The sequence below is a fragment of the Sinocyclocheilus grahami genome, unplaced genomic scaffold, assembly GCF_001515645.1.
Source record: "Sinocyclocheilus grahami isolate Dianchi unplaced genomic scaffold, SAMN03320097.WGS_v1.1 scaffold459.1, whole genome shotgun sequence".
Classification (NCBI taxonomy): Eukaryota; Metazoa; Chordata; class Actinopteri; order Cypriniformes; family Cyprinidae; genus Sinocyclocheilus; species Sinocyclocheilus grahami.
The window spans coordinates 1,171,588-1,187,166 of NW_015505638.1; the positions used below are offsets into that span (position 1 = coordinate 1,171,588).

General features: G+C 35.3%; 1 protein-coding gene across 1 annotated transcript; it reads left to right on the plus strand.

The window, feature by feature from the left end:
* Positions 1-1,309: 1,309 nt before the first annotated feature.
* On the plus strand, positions 1,310-14,243 carry LOC107552815 (DENN domain-containing protein 3-like). Its single transcript, XM_016234803.1, has 23 exons — positions 1,310-1,393; positions 1,854-2,106; positions 2,417-2,532; positions 3,068-3,174; positions 3,553-3,664; positions 3,811-3,930; positions 4,132-4,350; positions 5,433-5,548; positions 6,001-6,156; positions 6,256-6,352; positions 6,435-6,538; positions 6,734-6,933; positions 6,999-7,523; positions 7,944-8,200; positions 8,288-8,452; positions 9,343-9,469; positions 9,555-9,662; positions 10,381-10,520; positions 10,884-11,050; positions 12,434-12,573; positions 12,784-12,896; positions 13,302-13,439; positions 13,970-14,243. Exons 1-23 carry the CDS (start codon positions 1,310-1,312, stop codon positions 14,171-14,173), a joined length of 3,768 nt encoding a protein of 1,255 aa, XP_016090289.1. The 3' UTR covers positions 14,174-14,243.
* Positions 14,244-15,579: the final 1,336 nt, after the last annotated feature.

The window sequence follows — 15,579 nt, forward strand, 5'->3', positions numbered from 1 at the left end:
GTACGCACCTTCAAGTTGTTTGTAACCTGTATGAGTTTCTTTCTTCTTTTAAACACAAAAGAAGATATTTTGAAGAATGTTGGCAACCAAACAGTATGGGGGAAAAAATACGACTTGAACAACTTGAGGGTGTGTAAATGATGACAGGCCTTTAATGTTTGGGTGAACTTTCAGTTTTCAGTGTTTTCTTGAATATACTGTCAGTCAGGTATTCGGCTGCTCGGACAGATTTTGGAAGATAATTCCACCAAGAGGGACCAGTGAAAGAAAACATTCTGGAAAGATTTGTATGCCCATCTGTGATGGTACCACGAATCTCCGCTCATTTTCCGCCAGCAGGCTTCCGGAGGGGATGTGAACTCGTGAGAGAGGAGGTAGGATGGTTTAAAGTAATGAGTCACAGAGGAGTACATTGGAATATCCAAACAATGGTTTTAATACATTTGTATTTTCCAGAGAGGTTTGCTCTGCTTTACTTTTACCGCATGTATTATGTTGTCATGTTAAAGGTAGCACTGGCCATTGAGAACATGTAGTGCCTGTTGACTGTAGAGCGCATGCGCAGATCACTCTGCTTCAGCAGCTTTTATAGTGTATCCCTGTCTTTTGTCTCAACCTGTCCCGTGCGTAATTTCACTTTCATAATACCGGTGATCGACAAAGGTGCGTGCATTCTTATCTTTACAGCAAAGATGGGCGTTTATTTACATGGTTAGAATATAAACTTTAAGAAAAACTTTACAATGTTATCGCCTTATATTAAAACTTTAAGATTATTTATCTGTTCATTGAAAACGTCAGCTATTCGTCGAGTTTTTTGCAGTTATTCCTATTTGGGTAAATATTTAAATTATTACAGTTATCGTCCTTGAATTATCAAAAGTATTAATCAATTTAGGCAAAATAAAAGCAGTGACTCATTATCTGAAGTTGAATGCATATTGAATGTTTCCACTGACTACAGTAAAAAATATTAAAATGTTCTTTTTTTTAAATTCACTTTTTATCTGTGGTTTCCGGGGTGTCTGTGTAATAATAACTTTCTTTATTTCCACAACCATGCCGTTGTGTTGCTGTTGTGTTATTCCTGACTTGTTAATGTGTATATATATATCTTAATATTGCATCTTTAAAGTTTATCACATATAATCTACAGTGTTAAGCAAAAATGTTTTACTTCATTTAGATTTCATTTCGCAACCCTGGAGCTACAAATAAGAGATTTCTGAATCAAATGAATATGTGTATTTTCTTCACTGATCTCTCTGTTCACAGATCTTATGAGGAGTGCCAATCCTGTTGATTATCAATGGCAGACGGTCTGCCTTCAGGGTTATTGGAAGCATGTGTCGTTGTGGGATTGGGAAATGATAAACTGAAGGAGCTGTCCCAGGTAAAATAATTTCTTTCTGCGAGTTTTTGTTAAACTGTTATGAGGTGTAAGGCCCTGCCTTTACAACAGTGGATCTCTTTATTTAAAAACAACGTATGCATCAAACATGATGGGACAGGTCTAGAGCTATAGACTATATTCTGATGGAATCCCTGATTTGGGTGCATTTTTTTTCAGTTTGAAGTTTACCCTTTATTCAAAAGATAAAGTCTGTTTTTATATTAAATATTTCTTTCTATCTTTTAATTAATAGAGGTTCATAGGAGCAGTTTGTTTGTGAAAGGTGCCAAGGTTCATGAAATTATTTCATTTTGTTTTATTTTATTTTATCTTTTTTTTTTTTTTTTGCATCTAAAAAAGGGACTATTGCTTTAAAAAAAATGGTTTAAAATTATGTTTATATTCTCATCAGATTAAGTCATATCAGTGGTCTTGAAAAAGCATTGCCTCTTTGCTGCAGGTGAATGAAAGTCCTTTACCGCTGCTCGATCCTGAGGTCCTGCAGGTCCATGCACCTCCGTTTGTGTCTAAAGAGAGTCTCAGTGAACCAGCCGTGAGAAACCTCAGCCAGACCCAGCAACAGCGCTTCTTCATTAAGAAGAAAAATGATAGGCCTGTTATTAAGGCTGGAAACCCCAAAGAAGAAACCACAGAGGATGTTAGTGTTCCCAAAGACCTGGATCTGGTGGCTCTGCCACACCTCTGCTTTCCAGGTGAAACTAATTTATGTGCAAAAGCTTGACTGGTTGTTGAATCATGTCAGTGCATCTGCTGCAACCCTATTCCATGCAGATCTTCATACATTACACAGTCTAATACTTCAGAAACTGTATAAAATCTCTATAGAATTCATGCCAAAGGTCAGCACACCACAGTATAAAGAGCACAATAATAAAGGTTTTAACTGACTCTATAAAGAGCAATGCTGTAAATGTTAAATACTGTAGTTCAGTTCACAGTAGCTGTAATGTTAGTTTAGAATGATTAGATTAGACTAACAGTCATTTCTTTCTTTTAAATCAGGTGGACTTCAGATAACTAAGGAGCAAAAGGATGAACAATTTCACTTCCTAGTCTTCACTGACGTGTTTGGAAACCAGTCTCATGGAGTAGTTCTCCAGTACTGTAGATCAATACAGGTCAGATTCTTTTTTTATATTACCTGATATTAACCTCTCATTATGGTTGTGTATTGACAGATCACATGAGCTGAACTTCACCTGCTGTGCTTGAATTAGCAAAAATGTTAAAAAAGGAAGGCAAAATGAAGTTGTGTATGTTTCTGCTAACAGTGCAAATATTGAGACCTATAATATGCAAATATTGAATATGCAAATATTCTCTTTTCTATTGAATTTTAGGCAATTGATTTACAGTTTTTTTCTTACTGTTGCGTGCTGTGGATTGAATATGTGTTTAAAATAGTAACATTTTAATATGTCCTATTTGGTTATTCAAAGTAGAACATAGGTCATGTTAGGACAAAGGACATATTAGGGCAAAGTAGGACATCTTATGCACCAGAATCATGAATTCCATCACATTACATAGCTATGTCCTATCATGTTTCATACATATATACAGTAGGCTAAACACACACACAGCTGTTTTGATTAAGGCACTGACATATTCAAACTTTTTGTTTTAAACCCTGTTATACAGGAAGGAATGCAGAATGGACACCGGTCCTTGTGCAAGTCTCCACAACTCTACATTGCTTATGCAATATGTGTTATATCAAAACACCCATATTACAATGCTCTCAAGGACTGTCTGTCTTGGTAAGATTCAAGACATTTATTCATATGTATTGAAAAATAAGAAAATATTTTGGGAAACAGAGGAGAATAAATAACAAGAGGCTTATCAGCAGTATTAGATTCTGCTATTCTGTCTTCATAAAATACTCAGTTTGTCTATCCTATAAGAAGCACACCGATAACACATTTATTTGCATTAGTTTAATTATTGTGAACAAACAGAGTTTGTTTTGATATCACTTCAGAGCCACAGTATTTACACTTTTCAGAGAATTCAACCTACAAATGCCTGTCATAGTTGTCTTTGCATATTAAACCGATGTAGGAGAAAGCATTTTAACATCCAAAATTACACACACTTTTCTTCCATTTCCTGAGTTTTCACTCTCCCATCTGCAGCCTCTTAGGTCAGCTCAAAATCTGTCAAATGACTGATATGGAAGAGCAAGTGAAGGAGTTTTCTGCTAAACTGTCTCTAGTCCCAGTTCCTCCTCCTGGCCAGCTGTATGTGGTGGGTTCTTTTAGACATCTAAAGTTTAGCAAAGTCAGAGAACTGAAATAAAATTGTAGTTGTGTAAAAAAGTCTATGATATAGAATAACGTGAGAACAAAATGCGTAATACATTTGAAGTATATTTACATTATTTTTCATGTCAGGTGTTCACCTTAAGACCTCTGACGATTGTCCTTCCGTCAAGAGAAGATAAAAATCATCCTGTTATTGACCTGGACTTACATCTTCCGCTCTTCTGCTTCAAGTCCAGAGAGCTGCTGCAGGTCTCAAACATAAATGCTTATGACTTAATATGGGGTTTTCTTTGTTAGCGTTTTGAGTGAACACAGACGGTCTGGAAATCACAACCAGTCAATTTTAGATTTTAAAAAAATTGACATTTTTTTGATTAAACAAAAATGTTACTGAACGTTTTGGTTCACATCACATTGAAAAAAATGTTTTATGTCTCTGTTCCCCTGCAGATCATAGCCAGTATACTCACAGAGCAGCGTATGGTGTTCTTTTCCTCAGACTGGGCCAAACTGACCCTGATCATAGAGTGTTTCATGCTGTATATTTGGCCCCTGCACTGGCAGCACCCACTGGTGCCTATACTGTCCCAACAGATGCTTGACTTTGTTATGGCACCGACTACCTTCCTCATGGGATGCCACATCAGCCACTATGAGGACGTTGCCAAGGTAAAGCCTAAATAATGTTCCCTATTAACTCATTCTGCTGTTCTTTAGTTCAAGGTATTTTAAATTGGGGTCCACGATGGGGTGATAGAGGGACTGGGGAAGTCTGAGTGGAGAAAAAGCTTTTGATGATTTCTATTGATGACATTTTTATTCTGTATTAAAATGTAACAATACAAAACATTCATATATTTTATAATAATTCATTATATTTCATCATTTCTTTTGACATTAGTACAATACCAAAGCTATTATAATAATACAATTCAAGTGTTTAATTTTGACAAACTGTTAATTTTCCATTTTAAAATTAATAAATTTTAAGTTGTATTTTTAATATTACGATTAATATTTTCCACACAGTATAATTGTGTATTTATAGATGCCTTTATATTTAAGGAACATAATTTTCCCTAGCAATTTTTGAAAACCTGACATTTGAAAACCCCTCATATAAATTGTATAAAATTAATTTATTTATTTATCTCAATTAAAACTGTCCCTAGTTAACTTTAATAAATTCATGATTTTTTTCTTAAAGGGGTCATATGATGCTGCTAAAAAGAACATTATTTTGTGTATTTGGTGTAATGAAATTGTAATGAAAAAAAACACATTATTTTCCACATACTGTACATTATTGTTTCTCCTCTATGGCCTGCCTTTCTGAGACGCGTCGATTTTTACAAAGCTCATCGGTCTGAAAAGCAAGGTGTGCTGTGATTGGCCAGCTATCCAGTGCGTTATGATTGGCCGAATACCTCAAGCATGTGACAGAAATGTTACGCCCCTCACCATATTGTGATGATGCCCTGTCAGGCCGGAGCAATGAAACATGAAAACCCATTATAAACGAGGCATTCGTTGCATCCAGTCGCGTGGCTGACTCTTAACTTTTATAAAGAATATCTCTTTGGATTTGAGACTTTAGTCTTTGCAACTTTACAGATCTTCTTTATGCACCAAGAGCTTGTAACACTCCGAAGAGAAAGTAAAAATTGAAATCGCATCATATGACCCCTTTAAATCAACAGCGTGTCAACTTCTGTGATTTGTGATCTGTGAAATCATTGTCTGTTTATCAGTTAACAGATGACCTGATTCTGATCAATATTGATGAGGGAACCGTGTCCTGCTCTGGCTGTCATTATGTTGAGGTCCCAGACATCCCACAGGCAGCTGCTCAGCGTTTCAAGTGTCGGTAAGAAACATTTAACCATTAAATGCAGTCTTGCTAACGCTAAGAATCTTTATTATATTAGAGCAATCAAAATATACAAGATATTAATAAACTCACATTATCAGACCCAGCTGGGGAGACCAGGGGCCTGCACAATGATGGTAGTTGAACAAACTCAGGCTTACAGGATTGGTTTCAAGTTGACAAATCCAAACAATCCAATCAGGCTTTGTTGGTACGATGATGCTGATCATCAACTTTCTCTGTCACCTCGACTTTGATCCTTTACTAATCCTCCACTCCATTCATGTGTAATGGATTTAAGGGCACAACAATTATAGAAATAATGGCGCAATCTAAAATGAAATCTAAACCAGTTTCATGGTATAGGCCCCAGGTCCCATTATATGTTCATAATGTATTCAGTCATGTATTTGTCAGAATTGTAATTGGTTTGCTGGATCTTCATGTAGAAGGAAAGGTCTTCAATTACACTATGACTTGGAAGTGGTTCATCAGAGAATATGTAGCAGTCTTTATGAGCTGCGGATGCAGAGAAGACACTGGCAACACAGGCTCAATTTGGACATACAAAACATCACCCTGGAGCTCATCGTTAACATGTTTAGGTCAGTAGGAGCCTGTGCAGAACACTAGAACTAACTTTTGAACTAACTCAATTTGAATCTTCTATACATGTGTAATTAAAATAATGCTTCTTTTTCCAGAGATGTCAGTGATAACCTTAATCACGAACACAGAGTTTTTAACACTGATGAGTTTCTGAAGGCCAGGGAGCCAGGCGACCATCCATTTTATAAAAAGGTGGCTTTCTGTTTAATAATATGTCTGGTCTTCAACCTTTCGAAATTGAATAGTATGGTTGATGGCTTTTTACTCATGACAGGTCTTGGAAACACACATTTTCCACTCCTTCTTGAAGGAACGTTTGAATGGAAAAGGAGATAAATTTACCCAAATGGAGCTTAGTACTCAGACAAAAGACCAAAAGTAAGTTGAAGCTGTGTTGTCTTTTTCGTTCAAAATTCCTCCTATAGAATAACAGATTTTACACATTAATAATACAAATGTTTAGTAATGTTTGTAAGCATTAAATCGATTAAAAGTGACAGTAAATGCATTTATAATGTAAAAAAAAAAATTCTATTTCAAATATATGCTGTTCTTTTGTTTAATAATTTGTAGATTGTGTAGATCGATGGATTACTCTCGCAGACCCACCATAAAGGAAATAGTTTTGCGAAATGTTTCTTTAGAAAGCGGTTTGAGTAAACGTCTGGGCTCAAGTCTCCCTGACCTGGACAACAAGAAACACCTGAGTCTCCTCAAACAGATGTCTCCAACTAAGATCATTCCTGAAAAGCGTAAGAGAACTGCTCAGTTTTGTATTTAGATTATTGTAATATATTTATGTTACTGATCATCTTTATGAAATTCCTTATCCCAAAAGCTATGAATACTCCAGTCAGGCCAGTCAAGATCTTCCAGCTCCCAGATTTCCCTTCTCCCTTGAACTACCCCAATGTACTCCATTACTTTGGAGAGCTTATCCTCCAGCTGAACAAAGCCATATCAGCCACCCCACCTGATGATTCCTCCCTGCTAGCAAGATACTTTTACCTGCGCGGCCTCATCAACATGCTGAGCTCTAAGCGATCGGATGCCCTCAGCGACTTCCAGAACCTCTACAAAACAGATATTGAGATTTTTCCTGGAGAGCTGGTGAAGACGCTGATGGACTCTCTGCAGACAGAGGAGAGAGTCCAGGTAGAGAAAAGATCTGAGCTCAAACGGCTCATCTGTCAGATGAAGAACAATGAAAAAAGCGAGCATGTGGACTCAGACTATCACGTGAAGAAGTTTGAGCTGCCCAAGACCCCCATGCAGCTGAAGGAGTTTGTGATGTGCACTCAGCAATCTGGTATTGTGCGGGACATGGCCACTTCACAGAGATTGTTTGAAGCTCTCATTGTCGGTAAGTTTGAGCTGTAGTGTGTTATTGTATGAAACCATTATGGATGCGCAATATATTTGTACCATACCAGTTAATAATAGGGATATCATTTTTAAATAGAGATAATAGAGATAGAATATTTAATTTATTGGTAATGGTCAGTATTTGCTGTCTTCTACAGCTCATTTAAAGTTTATATTTAATGTTTAGCAAACCTCTATTAATGAATATTAATTTTCAAACTGTACAATTCTAATACTTTTAAAAATGTATAATCTATAAATGATATTTTTAATGTATTTAGACAAAAGTAAGCAATAAAAATAAATACAAATATAAAATAAATATTAATAAAAAATCTGAAAAATAAAATAACAATATTCTGCTATTTATTGTGATATTAAGTCAAATATTTAGTTATAATATGTTGGTTCTTCTCAGGTGGACCGAAGCATATTAATCCAGAGATGTTCAGAGTGTTTTATACCTTCTGGAAACAGGCCGAGGCAGAAGCACAGGACATTGACCTGCCTGCTGAGGTCCTGGAACGCCTAGACAACAATGAGTGTGTGTACAAGCTGTCCAGCTCTGTGAAGACCAGTTATGGTGCTGGTAAAATTGCCATGACTCAGAAGAGGCTCTTTCTGCTGACAGGCAGATGTGGATATGTTGAGATTACCAAGTTTAGGGATATTGAGGTTTGTGAGTCTTCTTTATACCTGTAATATTACTTTTAAAATGAGAAATTAGTGTTTGTGGTAACCGTATGAATCTTGTGAACCCAGGAAGTAAACATCTCCATTGCCCCGCTTTTGAGGATCCCATCTCTAAAGGTCAAGAACAGCCTAAGGAATGAAATATTTGAGGCTAATTTAAAATCTGAGTGTGAACTGTGGAACCTGATGGTCAAGGAGATGTGGGCTGGGAGAATGATGGCAGACAACCACAAGGTAATGTTCACCTGTAAAACTGGAATCAAAACATGAAATATAAAATGAAAATGGCCGAGAACAATTGTTTTTCTATTTGAATACATTTTAAAATGTTATTTATTCTTGTTATGGCAAAGCTGAATTTTTAGTAGCCATTACTCCAGTCTTCAGTGTAACGTGTTCCTTCAGAAATCATTCTAATATTCAGATTTGTTGCTGAAGAAAATTTACTTATTATTATCAATGTTGAAAACCATTTTGCTGCTTAATTTTGTGGATACATTTTTTCCTTGTTGAATATATAGTTCAGAAAAGTATCTTTTATTTGAAATATCATTTTTGTAACTATGTAAAAGCCTATCACTTTTGCTCAATTTAATGTGTCCTTGTTAAATAAAAGTATTAATTAATTTAACAAAAAATCTTACTGACCTCATGCTTTTGACTGGTAGGGTATAAACATTTCAGGGTAAAAATATATAAGGTATTAGAGATTCAAATAATTCAAATGATCTTTTGAAAACTTGATGAACAAGGAAATTATACTTTCTTAAAAAAAATAAAAAAATAAATTTTATATTGGTTCATAAATATGTCTGGCAGCAAATAGAAAACTGTTACCAAAGGAATTTGCGGCCATTCAGTGTTTCTAACAGTAACAGGGTGTTTAGGGTGTCTGTCAAAATAATGCAAGGTTTGACAATCCCATACATGCTTTGATATGCCCTACTGGTTCATTCCCATTTCCTGCCATTAGATAAACGTCCTTCACTAGGTGTTTTTATTATTATTAAGAATTCAAGTTAGTTTCTCTTTCCTTGTTTGAGGAGATGAATGTAATTATCATTGCATGTTTAAACTACAAATTGACAAAATACTTTAGTTCTGTGGTCTCTTGTGTTTATCAGGACCCCCAGTGTGTGCAGCAGGCACTGACCAATGTCCTGCTTATGGATGCAGTGGTGGCCTGTTTAAAGACACAGAAGGCTATTTTTGCTGCCTCCAAACTGGCCTATTTTGAAAAGCAGCGAAAAGGTGTGTCTCACTCCCTACCTGTAAGAACAACTGTATGATGAAGACAAGCCAGTTGAATTAAAGTCTCTTGTCTTCATTCCCACAGTCCCCATGATCATCCCCAGACCCACAGCAGAGACTCTGAAACACAAGATCAATCCGTCCCAGAACATGACGCACCCTCAGTCTGTCGATGTCTTGCTCTACACTCCAGGTCTGCATGCAGGAGGTTTTGGTGAAATAGATCAGATATGTTAATGGTCCGGGTTTGTCCTGTCTAATCTGTCCCCATGAGATTTTGTCACATTATTTCAGTTTAAATATTTGTCAGGTTATTACACACATTATTTCAGACTGAAAAGTTAATCATACTGGACAAAGCTACATACTACATGAATTGAGCATATGCATGTGATCAAATGAAACTTTTTCAGTGGCATGTAAATGTGTACAATTCTTGGCCTGTTTGTTCTGGCAGAGTCACATGACAATTTCAATGGTGCTGAATTGTTCAATTGGCATTTGTGGAACTGCTGAGCAGGAACAAAGGCAGCAGTGAGGAGATTTGATCTAAATGCTATTCCAGATATTCCCCCCTTAAAAAGCCTTCAGATAACCCATATTTAAGCCTCGACTTGGAGGATGTAGCAAACTAAATTGAATTATGTAGTCAAGGAATGCTGCAATGCCTGGTAGTGTGCTTAGAGTATATTTGTTTATCAGTTAAAATTTTTTTTTTAATTATTATTTTATAAATGAAAGGATTGGTTTGGATTTATATTTTGGAAAACACGTAAATGAGAATGTGAAGCTTTTTTTCCCAGTTATAAATATAAACTTTATTTGTGTAAGAAACTGTGTTTGTGTAAGATTTATATAAACTGTGCTTGTGTAAGATTTAATGTTAAATAACTCTTTTTAACTTCTTCCAGGCCAGTTAACATTCCCGGACAGAGATGTGGATGGAAACCCTAAGCTCTGGTGTGCTCTCAGCTGTGGGAAAGTGGTTGTGTTTGATGCTGTCAGTTGGTCTCTGATGCAAAACTGTATTCATTTAGGAGAATCTCGACTGGTAAGATGCTGCTGTTTGACTTTAAGATTTAATATATTGATATATTTTAATATATTGATTTAATATATTGAAGATGATAGAAAGTAATTGATATCAGCAATATCAGATGTTTTATTTAAGTAATCTATTTAGTGACTCTGCAGTCATTGAGAATGTGTTGTTCAAGTAATGGGGACCTAAGGGACCTCAGTAAATTGTGTATGATGCCACCTTGTGGATTGGAGCACCTTGCCATCTTGTTGCAGCTTTGTTTTCCAGCGTCTTATACTTCTGGCTTTAGTTTTTGGATCTGTGGAATAGTGAAAATTAAAGTCAAAATCTCAAAGCAGTTTTCACACGGCAGTCTTTTTTTTTGGTGCTTAGAACTGCATGATGGGATTGGACCAGAAGCAAGTGTGGATTGGTTCTCAGGACTCCGTCATTTACATAATTAATACACGCAGTATGCTGTGTCATAAACAGTTGACTGAGCACCGTGGAGAGGTCACAGACTTTGCCCTGGAGAAACTGAATCCTGAGAACAGATCAGGGTGAGTATTGGACAGTAACATCATTCACTGGGTCTATATCCTGGCTGAGGTTGGATTAGACCGACTGCATTGTGATAATTTTTATTAATATTTAAAAAAATATATTATAAAAATTATATATATATATTAGTGCTGTCGAACGATTAATCGCGATTAATCGTTCGACAGCACTAATATATATATATATATTAGTGCTGTCAAACGGTCACGATTAATCGCATCCAAAATAAAGGTTTTTGTTTACATAATATAAGTGTGTATACTGTGTATATTTATTATATATATATAAATTCAAACACATGCATGTATATATTCATGAAAATATGTTGTTTATATGTTAAATATATTTATAATATAAGAATATAAATATATGCATGTAAATACATGTAAATATTTTCAAAATATTTACTGTATGTGTGTGTATTTATATATACATAATAAATATACACAGTACACATAAAAATATTATGTGAACAAAAACTTTTATTTTGGATGCGATTAATCGTGACCGTTTGACATGGTTCAGAGGGGTCATGACTGCACATTGTAACAGTAGACCGTATGGCATCCACCTTTCCCATAACAGAATGTAGGAAAGCTGCGCAGGTCTCTGGAGTACTGTCCAGACCAGAAGTGTTAGCAGGAGAAAAAATAGTATTTAACGTATTAAACAGAATTTTTGGATTATGTGAATTTTTAGATATTAATTCAGAAAGATATTCATTTTTTGCATTTTTTACAGAATGCTGGTAGGCAGAAAAAGCGTTTTTCAAGAGTTCATAAGACACTTGCAGTTTGTCTTTATTCCATTTGCGCTCAGCTTTCCTACATTCCTGTCTGAGAATTCGTCTATCACTATTTATCCAAGGTTCTGACCTTCGTTTGGGTTTTGAAACTTTAAAAGGAGCAACAGAATCTAAAACACAAGAGCAGTCATTATTAAAAAGCGTTATCATCTCTTCTATTCCAAGATCTGAGTCCGGAAGTTTTAACACACTTTCGGACAGAGAAGAGAAGGCCTCAGAGAAAAGGCTAGCTGTATCAGAAGTGACAACACGAGAAACAGACCATGAGGAAAATGATTTCTGAACTGGACCAGACATTGTGATATTAAAAAGAATAGGCTTATGGTCAGATACACCAAGATCAGAAACATATAAACATATAAACATATTTTAATTATAGATTTTATTATTTATTAATACATTTTGTTTATTATAGATAGATTAAAAATAAAGATAAATATTATGTACTCCAAAAATAAAATTAAGAGTGTGACCAGCAGGTAGCAGCATTGTTTGTGGTATTTTCTGTATATTTGGCAGTGGTGGTTGAGAATAGAGATTACACTATGTAAAATGTCATTTTGATGTGCTCTCCAAGCCAAGCACAGGTGTATTCCTGTAGCGCAGATGGCACTGTGATCGTTTGGGACGTCCCCTCTCTGAAGGTGAAGAGGCAGTTTCATCTGTCCTGTGACAGACTGCAGTCCATTCAGATTAACAATGACGATTTATGGTGTGGTAAGTTTGAGCTTGGTAAAACTGTCCAAAACTGTTGTTAACTCGAAGGTCCTATATGTACTATAAGGTTTTTACATATTACATTTTACAAAAGCATTCAGGTGGCCAATTATTTTTTTTTTTGCCAATGGATAGCTTAACATTATTGAATGTATTATCAATATACACATTACTTAATTTAAATTTAGCATGTGTTTATTGCTTGTGAAGGTGCCAGGGATTGTGTCATGAAGCTGAGTCCCCGTGGAGCTCTGCTTTGTAAGATTTCCCTCCCAGATGATGTGAAAACCACATCCTTCAACAGGGTCACACTGCTTATGGAGGTTTGTATCTTCACGGTCCCCTCACAGTAACAGCTGTATCCAAAAATGACCCCCAAATATGATTATCCCCCTTCCTAATATATGTACAGTAGATATATTTATACATATATTTTTATGCATAAAGACCCATTTATGATGTATAAAAAAGCATGTATTCAGTTATAAATCTTTATTTATTATTCTAATAAATGAGTATTTATTGTATTTCTGTGTATGACTTGTGTTGCAGCTTTATGCTGTTTTAGTGTGTATTTTTCCTTTGCCGTTTCATGCTGTTTGCACAAACACATTTGACACCCAGACAGTCAGAGGTCAGCCATGCCACTAAATGGTGTGAATTGCATAAAATTATAATGTGCTCAGATATAATCATTGAACTCAGGCTCTTGTTATGTGTTTTTATAGAAAAGACAGATCTTGACAAGTTTCACAGACTCAGCAGAGCTTTGTATATGGGACTCCAGTGACCCTGTCAAAGCACCTAAACGGGTCACAGTCCCAAACTGCAGTGTGGTCACCTGTATGATCAGAGTGAAGGATCAGGTAAGATGTTACATTTTACATGACATTTCCATGGTCATACCTACAGGAATTTGAAATGAAATCTTTAAAAAAAAAAATTCTATTTTAAATAAAGGCTGTTCTTTTGAACTTTTGAAATGCTATTCATTCTCAAACACTTAAATCAGCATATTAGAATGATTTCTGAAGGATCATGTGACACTGAAGACTGGAGTAATGACTGCTGAAAATTCAGCTTTGCAATCATAGGAATAAATTACTTAAAATAAAAAAACTGTTATTTAAAATGTAAAATATTCAACAATATTGTTGTATTTTTCATTAAATAAATGAAGCTTTGGTGAGCGTAAGAGACTTCTTTCAGAAATGTTAAAAGATCTCAATAACCCCAGACTTTTGAACAGTAGTGTAATGTCTTTTTGTTTGTTTAAGGATGTCATTTGTGTGATTTCACATCAGATGAAATGAGAGCATTATAGCACACTGAAACCTGATCTTTATTTTTTTTTTAAAAACAACAACAACGTGGTCTCCTCTTTGTCTTTCTCTAGGTCTGGATTGGTTGTAATGGTGGGTCAGGCCTCAGTAAGGTTGTGGGGAAGATCTTTGTGTTGGACTCTGAGAGCTTGAAGGTTGAGAAGGAGCTTGAGGCCCATGAAGATACAGTTCAAGCTCTCTTCTCAGCAGAGGACCGATACATACTCAGCGGCTCTGCAAAAAGTGATGGCAAAATCGCCATCTGGAGAGTAGATTAAGCAAGCTGACACAACATGATTTTAAGTTTTTAAAGTATCAGCTTCATAAACAGGGGCATCATGATCTGTGACATGCAAGTAGTTACTCAGTGCTCACAGCACAGGGGAAGAAATGTATTAAAAAAGTGCTCTATAATCCTATCAGGCTTTGGTGAGCAGAGCTGTTTATACTGGTTTTGATTAGAGTTAGCCAATGATGGCACTATGAGGACCAACTAGAGTAACCTGAAGGTTGCAAAATACTTATCAAGCTAGATAAGGGAGTGAAACAACTACTACAAGGCTTTTTTTCTACAAATAGTCCTATGTTAAGAATGCACAGATCTCAACAGTCTCTGTGGAAATATATATTTTTATATAGCTTGTGGCTGTAAAATATAAATAACAGTTGATTCTATCTTTCTGAATTAATTTAAAAGCTCTCAGTCCTTTGAAAGCTGTTCTTATTCCAAGAAAGCTGAATATAGAATTGGGTGAGGTTTGTGGAACTGCCATGTACACAATTTCCTGAAAAGCCCTGGATCAAAAGGAATTGAGGTCCAAACACCAGCACTGCCTGAGGATGGACTGCAGCCATAATAAGTAGATTGTGGAACAGTGTGCCAGTCCTTGTGTCTCTGGAGTGGCTTGTAAGATTGTATGAAACCCTCTTTGATGGATACTACTATCTTGACTATATATGTTGTACTATGTTTTTCTTATTACAGATCTGTATTTATTTTATATCATAAATGTTTTGGGGGTATCTCACACAGGGTTGTATGGGATGTATTTGGTCTCAAAATGTCATTTTTTTTTCTTTTTATAATTGCATTAAGTAAAAAAGTAAATAAGAATAAAACATAGATAATAAAGCATTTACAATCTTTAAGATACATTATAGGCCTGGCTTAAATTGTGCTTGCATTTTGACAATATTTTATTTGCCATTAAGCAAATTTTTCCTAAAATTCTCATTACTGCGTGCAAAAAAATATTACTGTAGTAATGTAATTATATTGTCCTATCTGTTACACTGTTTTTGTACTAAAATAAGAATAAATTCAGTACAACATCAGTAATAGTGCCCTTGGTTTTAAATATTATAAATAATAATGTATAAATATGATTGAAATAATGTATTACATTTTGCATTACAATAATGAGAATAATGAGAATTTGTATTTATTCATAAATAAGAAAAAAAATTAAATAATATTTATTAAAACAGATTTCATTTTCTTACAAATTATTGAAACATGACATAAATGTGTTTTACAAGTTTCATTAAATTCACATTTTGCTTTGTACTTCTTTCCTTTGTAACAATCTTCTCTTAGATCAGCCCTCCTTTCCCCTTGAAAACAGATTATTTAATGTCACGTCTTAAAATAGCAATACATATGTGGAGTTTGTGTTTGCCTTTG

What these genes read in the sequence shown, in the direction of transcription:
- LOC107552815 (XM_016234803.1), top strand. Translation starts at nt 1,310, where the DNA reads ATGGCAGACGGTCTGCCTTCAGGGTTATTGGAAGCATGTGTCGTTGTG. An exon ending in GCCACACCTCTGCTTTCCAG is followed by an intron (nt 2,107 to 2,416) that starts GTGAAACTAATT and finishes CTTTTAAATCAG; the next exon opens with GTGGACTTCAGATAACTAAG. An exon ending in ACTCAGACAAAAGACCAAAA is followed by an intron (nt 6,539 to 6,733) that starts GTAAGTTGAAGC and finishes AATAATTTGTAG; the next exon opens with ATTGTGTAGATCGATGGATT.